The sequence below is a fragment of the Pleurodeles waltl genome, chromosome 2_2, assembly GCF_031143425.1.
Source record: "Pleurodeles waltl isolate 20211129_DDA chromosome 2_2, aPleWal1.hap1.20221129, whole genome shotgun sequence".
In the NCBI taxonomy this organism is placed as follows: domain Eukaryota; kingdom Metazoa; phylum Chordata; class Amphibia; order Caudata; family Salamandridae; genus Pleurodeles; species Pleurodeles waltl.
In genome coordinates this window covers 863,194,253-863,206,320 of record NC_090439.1, presented here as the reverse complement: position 1 = coordinate 863,206,320, position 12,068 = coordinate 863,194,253, and the positions used below count along the sequence as shown (strand labels likewise).

Genomic DNA, 12,068 nt, shown 5'->3' with positions numbered 1-12,068 from the left:
ATCCCTCTAACCATCATCTGCAATTCATCCTGATCACTCTCGCAGATCAATCACTTCTCTGACCTCTCAGTCGTATTACAGCAGGCATTCTTCCTTTGGATGCTTTGTGATATGCCTTCGTGAGACAGGCTATCAAGGATGGTTCAAATGTTTGGAAACTCAGAGTAAGTAAATTGAAATATAAATAATAGAGACTGTTTTCAAATTCTAAACGTCTTGTATACAACATCAATTCTTGTTATACCCAACAGATTTCACAATACTGGCAGCTCTGCAAGCACTAGAGAGACCCAAGCAGCACCCAACTTTGATTGACAACATGCTCTCTGCCATTCACAAAGAACAGTAATCATCTCTGCACTAGCTGAATTACAGTAAGTAGGGTGCATACAACGCAGTCAGAATCTACAGTTACAAAAATCTTGAAGTCAATATATGTTGAAAGACCCTACAAAACCGATTTGCATTTCACAGACTGCAGTAAAAATCCTTTCGAGAACAGGACAAAGTAGCCAACTGATCTGCTCTTAACAGAAAAATCAGATCTTCCCTCTCACAGTACCTTTCCACCTCCAACTGTCACTTTCAATCTGTACGAACTGAACTCTCCACCCACAAAGGAGGTTCTCAAAATGACTGTCAAGCTTAGCCAATCCAATACGGAGGAACAGTATGAGTCCATCAACTTAGGTCCCATGGATTATGAATTACAATTCCAAGTGGTGTTTTTACGTAAGGATTGCTCCTTGTTAAAGTTTATTAGTGTTGGCAGTAATAAATCATCCAGAAATAGTAGCAATGAATTATGCTATGTCCTCTCCCTCCCTCCGGAAGGTTATATTGGAGGAAAGCAAGAAAGGCACAGAGACGCATCCAGATTAGGTCATGTGATATTGAAAGGATGAAGACAGACGTACATATGGATAATTTCTTTCAGATATGACCTGTAACAGGCTGAAGAGAATCATGCCCTCAGTGACAGTTCAGACTCGAAGTCAGTAACAGGCTGTGAATGAATTATTGAATGTATGAAACTATTTTAAAATATCATATCTTTCTGCCTTCGACAACCTATAAAGCAGTGATACTCAAAGTACGGCCCGGGGCCGCATGCGGCCCTTTTGACCTTGACATGCAGCCCCCAGGGCAGCAGTAGCACTAGGCTACTGTTTACTCGATTTAACAGGGGACACTTGATTTAAACATGATTGAAGATACAGAAAGGAAGTAAGGAATTTGTCCTGCACCGCTTTAACTGCAGGAACACTTTCATTCTTTAAGAAAACTTGCACCAAATGTCTACAATTATGAGTGTTCTTAAAAATTCAAAGAGAGTATTTCATTTACACACAGAACCATTTAATCTAAGTACATAAGATTATATCAGTGCATGGAGAAGTATTTTTTTTAAACGAGAAATTTCAAACATAAATTCAGAAACTTTCATTCTTTCCCCCACCCGACATTCATTCTTACCCCCACCTTGATAACAATGCCAATAGTGAACTAAGAGGCAAGTCAGTTGTTATCTGCTCTCTTTGATTGGCCTGATTTGCTACTGTACATGAACAACTTTATAGTTTATGAAATCAAACACAGGAGAAAGGTTTGCAAAGCGCACATGCCAAAGTCATGCATTGTGAGGTCCTCCTAATACAATAATGAAGAAAAAGAAGGGAACGTGAAATAAGACAATTGCCTAGGATCACGCAGTTTGGTAAAGTAGGGAAGCTGGGATTAACGCCAGGTTTTCTGGTTTCACATTGTGAGATTCAGCCACTAGATCCATATGCTTTGCTGCCCCCTATCGCCACCATAACACCACAAACTATCCCCAACCAGAGCCCCCTCCTCCCTTTGATTGGCATGCTGCTAGCATCAATGCGGCCCTCGGTCGCACCACAGACCAAACTTTGTGGCCCCTGGGAAAATGTTTGTGAGTACCCATGCTATGAAGTTTAAAACTACACCAGCTCTACACTTCTACATTTTCATGGTCTATGTACCGAGGAATATTTTGGTGACTCCATCTGAAGTTTGTGAAATACAAAGGTCTTGAAGGTGGCAGTTCATTATCTCAGCTGAAGAAATTATGAGTCTCAAAAGACTGGCAAATTCAACTTGCAGAACTGATTGAAGTTGTGGACTGAAGAGGGCGCACACTACTTCACATTTAAGCAACAAGACCACCATTGCTTTTGATAACACTCTGAATGGCACAATCTTCCCTACAGTCGAGCTTCATGTCAAACATCTGCAAGAAGGAGCACCCACCTTTTTAGAGGAACCTGATGTTTTAATAGCGCTATAAATCAGCCATGGGAAGATCAAGAAAGCAATCACTGAAAATAATTTTCTGTATAGTCAGCAACCAAAAGTAGCTCTAGTAAAGATAACTTATTCCATATGACCTTGCTTAAAAATGTCCTCCTACTGACCACTGTATTCACATAACCATAGCGAATACCCTCCAACTTAGTGGTTCTTAACATTTTGACTTTGGTTGACCCCCACTTTATCATTAATGGAACCGAGGTTTTCCCATAGAGCCACTACTCGAAGCTCGAACCCATTGTTGATGATCTGAACCACAAAACAATAAACAAAAAAATACAGAAAACAGCATTCAAACACATACCAATGGTAGCACATTGTATTTAATCTGCAAACAAAAATAATTTACAAATATAGAAGTTTTAATAGGAAGGTTGGAGCTTTTCTAAGTTTAATTGAAACCACACATCATACTGTATCCTGTTTGATGCTCCTTCACTGCTCCCACAAATCAATCTGAGGATACTAATTTAATTTTTAGCCTCCAATTCCAAATTCCTTGACATTTACAGTACATTTCAGTTTTACATTTAGCCACTTTATTTATATACACTTTATTAATCTGTTAATATTATATAATTTTCTAAGCAGTTGTGGACTTCCTCAGAACACAGGTTGGAAACCACTGCTCTAACTGATACGTGTGTTTATCATACATGTTGAGAAAGAAGACTGAAATATTTGCTAATACTGAACTGAAACAACTGTCAGTCAGTACGAAAAACATGATCATAGCCATCTTGATTTAGACGCAAAACAAACTAAGAACCTGCATAAGATTTCCAAATTTCCACTTGTTCTCACCAGATAAGAATCTGATTACCCTGCAAGAACAGTAGGCTCTGTGGTCTGTATGTGGGAGAGTTTCTCTCTGTGCTGTAAAATATGTTTTGTTTTTCTAAGCAATGGATTGAGGTGTTGCTGGAGCGTGAAGGATAAAAGGAAACAAACATACATCAAACAGACCTACAGCAAGGAGATTTTGAGGATAATAACTTACTTGACTATACAGAATTCAGGCACACAGAAGCATCCACTGTGTCCATTGCTTTTTTTTTTTGACTGAGGTATTTATTTAATAATTAAATTAATGCTCTGAAACGCTCAAATGCCTGGTGCTATGCAGAGGCAAACCAAGCAACCAAATAAGGCAATAAGAAAAATGGTTTAATCAATATGAGCAAGTGGAGTTGAACAACCTCTTACTTCCCTGATGAGAACAGTGGTGGTGTGAAAGAGACTCACAGATCCAGGACTGCTATGCTAAAGAACTGCCTCGGTTGTGGTGGATTTCCATAATTCAAGGATTATTTCCCAGGCTTCCTTGTGCCATGTGGCCCCTCAAAAAAGGATGAGATCATGTGATATATGCCATCCAGCTATTACAAGTCTAATGTGTTAAAAGGCACCCCAAGAGTAAGCTTTATTCTTTATAATGCTTTAATATGACATTGCCCGCACGTAGTACACTAAACTTATGCACTGCTTCCATTTGTTTAGTGGTTTTACAGATCAGTTGCTAAACAGGTGGCGTAAGCCCTAAAACCAAAAGTTAAAGATTTACAAAAGCAGTAGGTAAACCAAAATGAAAACTCGCTCTGTGGGCAGTTCACTTCTTGTGAAAACATTTGCTTAGAAACAGGGGGTGGGGGCTATACAACACAATATGACAATCTCACAGATCATCGTCACACAAAGCAAATCTCTTTCCCCAAAGGCTGCTCTTCTCTATAACTGATCCTCAATGTTCTTAATCACAACTAAATTAGTCCAAGTACGAAAAATGGTTGTTCCTTTTTCAAAGTTCAGGCCTTCTAGACCCATGTGGGGAGTACAATATCCAAAGGCCCAGCATAAATACAAGCATAGTACTCGATTAAAAAACATTTTAATGTTATACTTAGGACACTTACAGTGGAGGGAGTATGGGGGGGGGCTGCTGCCCACCCTCCAATGCCCTCCACAACCTGCTACAGATTCATGTTGATTGATCCACAGGGGAAGGGGGCGTCTCCTATGAGACTTGTCTTGCTCTGTTAGGATTCGAGAGACCAAAATAAAAAGTTTTCATCCCATCACCAATGGCCTCTTAAAGGTTGTAGTAACTCTCACTATATTTACTCGAGTGCTTCTGCAAACTGCTACAATATTATTTTACTCAGCCACTTGGAAAAGCGGTCTTGAAAACATCTGCTCTCGAGCGTGCCTCTTCTTAGATTCTCGAACAGAGGGTCTCTTGTGTGCTCCCTTGTGTGTGTTTGGAGACACGAGCCTGCATGGAATGCGGGATCACACATTACATATTTCTGCTTCCTAAAATGGCAGCTTGTTTTCCAACGCCGGCAGCGCCCCTCTCGAGATGCTTCGACACTTCAAAGCATAAGGTGCATATAAGTAAGAGAGCTACAAAATTCTACAAAGGAATGTGGACACCCACTATTTTAGAAAAAAACGTACTCAACTTCCCAGCGACGATCTGTTCATTTTTTATCTGCACAGCATGTGAACTGTTACCCAAGATTCCATGGGGCAATTCTATGGAGATTTCAACCCTCTTAGTGCCTTCACAAAACAATGAGGTGTGAAGATTTATTTATTTTTAAACACCATACATCCTGGGACTGTAGATTCTGCACGTTCATAAGCATTATTCTCGAATTGCGGAACTATCAACAAAACAGCAGACCGTGTGAGTATTAACAAGGGGTGGCACTGGTAGCCAGACAGACACCTATGGTTCCACAGCACACCTTCCACTCTGCGCCAATGAACCTCGCCATGCTTAATCGGCCTGGGGATTCTAAGTGGGCAACAAAGGTGCACTGGAGCTCTGGTAGGACTGTGTTGACGAACATATACTGGCTTTCAATGGGCTTTATGACCTGTTTGTAAAGCCACAGGGGCCTCTAAGCAGCATACTCACAGTTCAAAACAAACAGGAGGCTTGTAAGTGTATACGATGGACCACCCTATCAGCCAACTCACTCAGTCCAATGAAAGGACCAAGCCAAAAAATATTTAAAACCTGTGGATATTAGATATTTGCCCTTAATTAATACAACACCACAGCTGTAGGGCACCCTGGCGACCCACGTATTCAAAATTATACTTTTCTTAAAGTCTTCCAATTGAATAAACAAGTCAAGCAAAGTGAACAGTGCTACTGAAGATCTATAGATTCATGTTCTGTGTATCACCTCGCCGATTCCCTGCGCCTTGTGGGCAACAATGTATCTTGTTATGTCTGCCTTGACAGCGCAGCTCTCAGTAATCCCGATTGTCAACAATTCTTTCAAATGCACAGAGGGGCGCTGGCTCTGCAACAGGATTTTCTCTGCATTCATGCTACTGGCAGTTAGGGTCTCTTTCCGCCTCCTGCGAGGTGCTTGTATTGTCATACACCAAGGACTATTTTACATCTAAAAATGCACAAAATTGTCAATGATCAAGTTTCTCGTCTCGCCCATGCACTGTTCACAGAAAGCAATCATTTAGTGCTTTGTTTTTCTTCTGCAGCAGGCTTTTTACAAATATTTTAGTCAGGACTGAAAATTCAAGCCAGGCCCATTGGCTTTGCCAACGCCTGTTTCCTTTGGTGTAATAACCATGACTCCTGAACTGCTGACTAAAGAGAAACTGCAAAGAACAGGAACTGTGCTTGGGAAGGGATTCTTTGAAGAGTGGTGGCGCGCGGCTCAGGGGTTCGCATTGTTCATGTGCAAAGAGGCTTCTGCCAGCAGAAAGGGGAACTGCAGAGGAAAACAACTCGGGAAACTTGTGGAGCCGCGAAGGACAGAATGAGACATGTTTTCTCGTCACATATTTCTTGGACCAAACCGTGCACACCAGCGGACGCAACAGTTGACTTGCCTTTACGCGGAGGGTCGGGAGAAAGTAGCCACAAGCCCAGGGCAAGTCATTATTTTCATTAAAGCCACCCATTGACATAGCTAGAAAGATTAGCGCCTGCGTCAGGGGGTCATTACCGCCCCGTGAAGCCTGCATCCCGCCGCCTCTTTTAGTGTAATTATACGGTGCGCCATAGTGCGCTTTCTTCGACAACCAAGCACGGTATTCACACACTCTACTTCTGCAGGGAGACGGCTTGCTTCTCTGGCCACCGGACTGCGCCTCACTGAGAGTCACGTCACGGCCAAAATTCAGAGCGAGGCACAGAGAGTAAGTGCTTTGTTGAACGTTCACATTCTCCCACGCATCGACTTTCGGCGCACCCCGCAATAAACAAACCAGTGCCCACAAAACCTACCCACCGCTTCTTTTCATGGCTGAGGAAAGGGCCGCGTGTCTACACCCCGCGCGCGGACACCTACTTGTTCTATAATAAAGCGACGTTGCCCGACTCCCTGCATCAAAGCAGTGCAGCCGGCCACACACCGACAGCGGGGATCTAAACTCACGCACGGCCCTCTCGGGGTAGCTGTTACCCTAGACGCAGGCAGTGCATCTGGTCCATTCACTCGGTGGTTGCAAAGGTCGAGGCACGCTCCTCTCCACACACCAGCCCAGAGGTAAACACTCACTTCAATAAGCCACAGCACCTCTCTCAAGCCGTGTATCAGGTTTCCAGAATCAGTTTTAAGGTCACATGGGTGGTACAAATGCACCAGCAGCCGCGTCTAGGAGGCTCAAGGGGGTCTGCTGGGAGTATTTTTAGGGAGCGGTGCGTAATCCGAATGTGCACATTTACAAACCCCTCCATTTACCTCTACCCCGCGATTTAATAACGGTGTACGTCGGACCACCGAGGACATTCATTAAATTGGGGTGTGTCTTAAAAAAAAAAGTCTAACGGAGGACCACTGGGGTGCACAGGAGCCCACCACCCAGGGATCGCCCCAGCGGGTAGAAGAGTCGCGCAGCAGCAGAAAGGATCACCAGCTGGAAGCTGCACTGTGACGCTTCGACGCCCGGGGGCGGTGGGGGGACCAGTCTCCGGTATCAATGCCGAGCACCGGCAGGGGGTACGGACCCTCACTACAGGCCGGGCCGGCTGCGCCCCGGGGCTCGCTGCAGTTCTTGAGCAACAGGCTGCGGGCTACAGGTGGGGGGCCTCCCGGGGGAGACGACGCCAAAAGTTACACCCAAAAATATAGACTGCATTTCTCTGGCCCAGTTTCCACCCAGAAAACCCACTCCCCAGACCCTAAAATAACAGCCAGGAAGGAAGGCAAACCCCGAGAAAAAAGCAGAGCCGGCGGACTCACCGTCTGTCCAGACGCGCAGGCTGCCAAGCCCAGCGCCAGGACCATCCACAGGGTGGGCATGGTGCCGGCGGAAGAGGGGCCGGGGCAGGCGAGGGTCTGTCGCGGTGGGTGGGGGTCCGTCCAGCCGCCGCTCCTCGCCGCTCTCGCACTCCTCTCCCGGTGCGGGCTCGCTGCTCCCTCCGCGGGCTCCTGGCGCCGGTGTCACACTGCCTCGGTCCCCCGCGGTGGGAAAGTTTCGTGCGGGTCCCGCCGGCCGCGCTCCCGGGCTTGAGAGGGCTGTGTCCGCCGCGGAGGTGCCTGTGGGTCCGGAGAGCTGCGGCGCGTCCTCTGCTCCCTGCACTCTGAAGGCTCCCGCTCACACACTGGCTGCCAAAGGGAGCGGCCTCCCCCTCTGCTCACACCAGCGCCCTGTCACTGCGCCTGTCTCCCCCTGCCTGCCTTCCTCTGAGCACTGGAGCAGACCAGCTCCCCCCTGCAGCCCCGTCTGGGAGAGTCCCACTGCCTTCCGTAACTCCTAGGAGTGCACCTGCCCGATCCTCTGTTTGCGATGACTCGCCTCGGTATCTTTTTTTGTGAGATGCCGCGATTTCACTCCCCTCCCTCTGAACATGAGGATTGTTTCACCGCCCCTTCGTGGGAAGAGTGCGTCTATCCGTGTGACTGGATGAAGCTTCTAAGGGGCCCTGTGGTGTAACGAAACTTGAGGGGGCGCCTGCAAAGTACCTGGAAGAGGCCCCTCCTCCCTTGACCCAGTCAGGGACCGTGCACTGTGTTTAGAGGGCTCCTGGAGCTCAAACTCCCCTCCCGCCCCTCCGCACGGCGGCTGCGGGGGGGCCTTTGTTACGCTACTGAACGGACCCTGACCCTTTCAGTAATTCTCGAGATCTGAGCCAGAGTTTATTCCTGTTAGGGTGCTCGTTGTGTTAGAAGACTAGACGCGCATTCCGGCATTAATAAAAAAGTCCTTTACAAAATACCTTGACTGAATATGGCCAATTACACTTATTTTTCTATAGCATTGCATCAAGGCAATATGATTTAAAATGAGGAATTAAAGAAAAACAATGGGATGTGCATGTAAATATATAAATAGGTGCATATGTATGTCTATTTATGTATATTTATATTCACTCAGTAGCCAGTAGGTAGTTACAGTTAGGACCATGTTTGATAAGAAAACTGTGCATGGCAAGGGCGCGAGTTATAGTTACCTTAGGGCGCGAGTTATAGTTACCTTAGGGCACGAGTTATAGTTACCTGAAAGAACTGTAACTGCTGAATTTCTTTGGTTTTGTACGAGTAAATTCAAACTCGAATTATAACGTCCCTGTAACCTTTTTTTTGTAACTTGTTTTATATATATATAACTTCATGCACACACCCACGATGAATGGGTACCAAAGGTTGTTCCAGGGTACTTCTTTATATAATATATCTTAAATATGTGTAATATAGATGCACATAAATATTCACTGAAAAAAACATGATGCTCCCCACTATGCACAGTTTTGTCATCAATGATGTTATTCCAAATGCTCCAGTGGTGTTATCAATAATATTATAGAACATGTCATGAGTGATGGAGACCTACCAACTCACACAGTGCTACCGTGGGCCACCTGACTTCGTCTCCCTTCATACTGTCACCCAGTGAGGAGCCAAAATCACAAGGTGGCGGGAAAAACAGCTGGAAAGCACTGCCCAGAGCTGCTTTTCAGCTCGTTTGTGGGAGGCTGTAAGCAGGGCAGGGCATCAGTGACAGCCTCAGTGGCCCTTTGCATTTTGTAAGGTGAACTATTTGTCCTGCTGTACAAAGAGTGTGAAATGAAAGGCTGTTGTGTGTCAGGTTTTTCCTAAACACAACATTTAAATAACTAAGTCAACTGTACAAACATTTCAAAATATACTTCATTAGTTGTGAACACCCATTTTTTGTACCTCTGTGTGATGGAAAACATAATTTAACAGGATGAAAACAAATCAGTACACTTTATTTGGTGATGTGCAAAAGATAACTGTTCTTTGAAAATCAATTTTCACAGATTATTGTTAATACACTAACAGTTTTAGCAGTAAAGCGACAAGTTAGTGAGAAGGTTGTCGGGCATTTCTTGGAAATTTACTGTCTGTAAATGACAGTGTGCCACACCATCCTTTAGTAATATATTTATTAAAAGGGAGTGTTTAAGTATAAACTAAGAAATACTCCTTCCCTGATGGCAATGCATTTAGTAAACTAAAAGGCAAGTCACAGATCATGTGTCCCTTATATGTGGGATAGATTCCTTTTATATATGGAGCAAATGTTTAGTCCAATTAATCAAACAAAAGTGTTTTTTTGTACAGCAGAAATACTGAGCTCACATATTTGATGGTGCACTTATATGTGAGAATGAAGGAAAAGGCAACTCTCTAAACTAAAATATTTGACTAGGATCACACAGTTTCAGACCCGTTTTCAGGTCAAGGACATTACAGTTAATTCTAGTAGATTATTCAAGCTACCTGACCTACAAGCCTAGTAACATTTTTATGATTTTCTGTTGCCTGAAATGTAAAGCCAACCTCCTTTGACCATGCGCAGTGGAGGGTTGGTCGTAGGGCCTAGTCTATGGCCAGGCCCTGTGGCCAACCACTCACAAGTAAACCACCCCAATCCCGCATTGCCCCACTGACAGCCAACCCATTTTGCAGGCCCGAGGACACCATCCCCAAGGGCCGTATTTTTTTTATTAAGGGCAGGGGGCATGCAGTCACATTCCCCAAGTCACTACAGATCTTGGGGACCATATCGCCCAGAGCTGTATATTTTCTGTTAGGGTGAGGTGGGCATGCAGACCTCCTCCCTGACCCTTTAGAACCCTGGGGACCCCATACCTCGAGCCCTTTCTTTTTTTAACCCCTTCCCAAGGCTTTACGGCACCAGGGACTTTATTTTTTTTACAGGGAAGGCGGCATGCAGCCCTCTCTCTGACCCTCTTTGGACCTCGAGGACCCCATCAGCCAGGTAGGACTTATTTTATTTTAATAGGATGATGGTGGTACATGGATCCCCTTTCTGGGCTTTTGTGGCCACTGCGACCACATCCCCAGGGCCAAAACATATATTTAGAGCATCCTTGAGATCCAGAGACCTCATCCCCTGTGGCTTTTCTTTATTTATGGGGAGGGTTGCGGGCCTCCTCCCCGAGCCAAGTGTGGCCCTTCAGGCCACATCCCGAGGCTTCAGGTGGGTGCCCTGTGGCCACCCATAAAATATTACATTGGGTCCTAACACATGTTGCCCTGATGAACTGGAGGAAGGAGGTCATCCTATAGCTTTGCCATAAGGGCAGGGCCGGTTTTAGGGCTGTGCTACTGGTACAGCTGCACCTGGCGCTGACTTTGGGTTTTAAAGCAGGCAAACTTCCTTGTGTCCAGCAGTTTTCAGGTAACAATAAAATTGTCAAGATAACTAGTGATTAATGTTCCTACTGGTGCAATACTGAATTTTGTCTAGTGGCAGTTTTAACTCATCCTATAGTAGCTTGGCGGTTAATGTGCCTGCTGCAAAGAACATGTAGATCACAGAACTGAGTGTGAGTGAACTATGAGTAGCACTATAAAAAATGACCTGAATGTCAGAAAGAGGCTATGGAGAGATGTGGTGCACTTTTGGATAGTCAGTGAGGAAATTCACAGAAAAGGAGGTCATGGAGTTGGGGGGTGAACCAAAAAAGACTGTTGCACTGGGCACCACCAGCACTAAAGCTGACATGCATAAGAGCATTCTCTTTAAAGAACTGATCCTTGTGATTGTAGTATTGGGGCCCTAGCCCCTCATGCTACCATAATTAATGACACAGACACACAGAGTTCGTACAACTGGCCAGGGCACGTTTGCCCGGCCTCTTTTATATGCAGGGTCACCTGACAGGTGACGCATGCGATGGACATGGGGTGTGCGTGGAAGCCAGCCCTCAGCAGAGTGGCTGGTGGAAACACTAGAATGAGTCCAGACAGACTCTAGAGGGATGATGCACGTTTAACACAACTTAGTATGCATGCCACCACTCAATAACATGGCACTGTCGTCTTTATGGTATACTTTATACACTTGGTTAATAAAACTGCGGCCTTCCGAACTCAAGTATGAGCGAATGACACAACTGCTTGGGTCTCCCTCAACCCCTCCTTCACTTCCCCACCCCCCACCAGCGACTTGCACATTGAGATTATCTTCCTGTATTCAGTGCTTAATTTGTAAATAAAAAAGGGCCAGTTCTCCGAGCTATCTTCTGAAACACGCGCTGCTGCAGTTATATGTGCGAGTTCGGAATACTGAGGCAGCGTAATCCTGAAGCCATCTCTGGCCTCTTTAACCCATTTAAAGCCACTCCCTGCGCTTCAGCTCACTCTTGCAGCTTTCTGCTTTCTCCAATTCTGACGCTTTTTCGTTTTTCTCTTCCTCCGTCTTTCCCATATGTGTCTTTTGCTCGCAGCAAATGGTTGAGGCAGTAGAATAAGCGT

General features: G+C 45.3%; 1 protein-coding gene across 2 annotated transcripts in view; it reads right to left on the bottom strand.

The window, feature by feature from the left end:
- SDC2 (syndecan 2) overlaps nt 1–8,458 on the bottom strand; it is a 186,974-nt gene extending 178,516 nt beyond the window's left edge. Inside the window, exon 1 of one of the 2 annotated variants that reach the window (XM_069220515.1) lies at nt 7,560–8,458. In XM_069220515.1, coding sequence (XP_069076616.1) covers nt 7,560–7,619 — 60 coding nt within the window. In that variant the 5' untranslated portion in view covers nt 7,620–8,458. Of the gene's footprint in view, nt 1–6,665; nt 6,720–7,559 lie in introns of those variants that run through there. The other variant, XM_069220516.1, reaches the window with a different exon arrangement.
- Nucleotides 8,459–12,068: the final 3,610 nt, after the last annotated feature.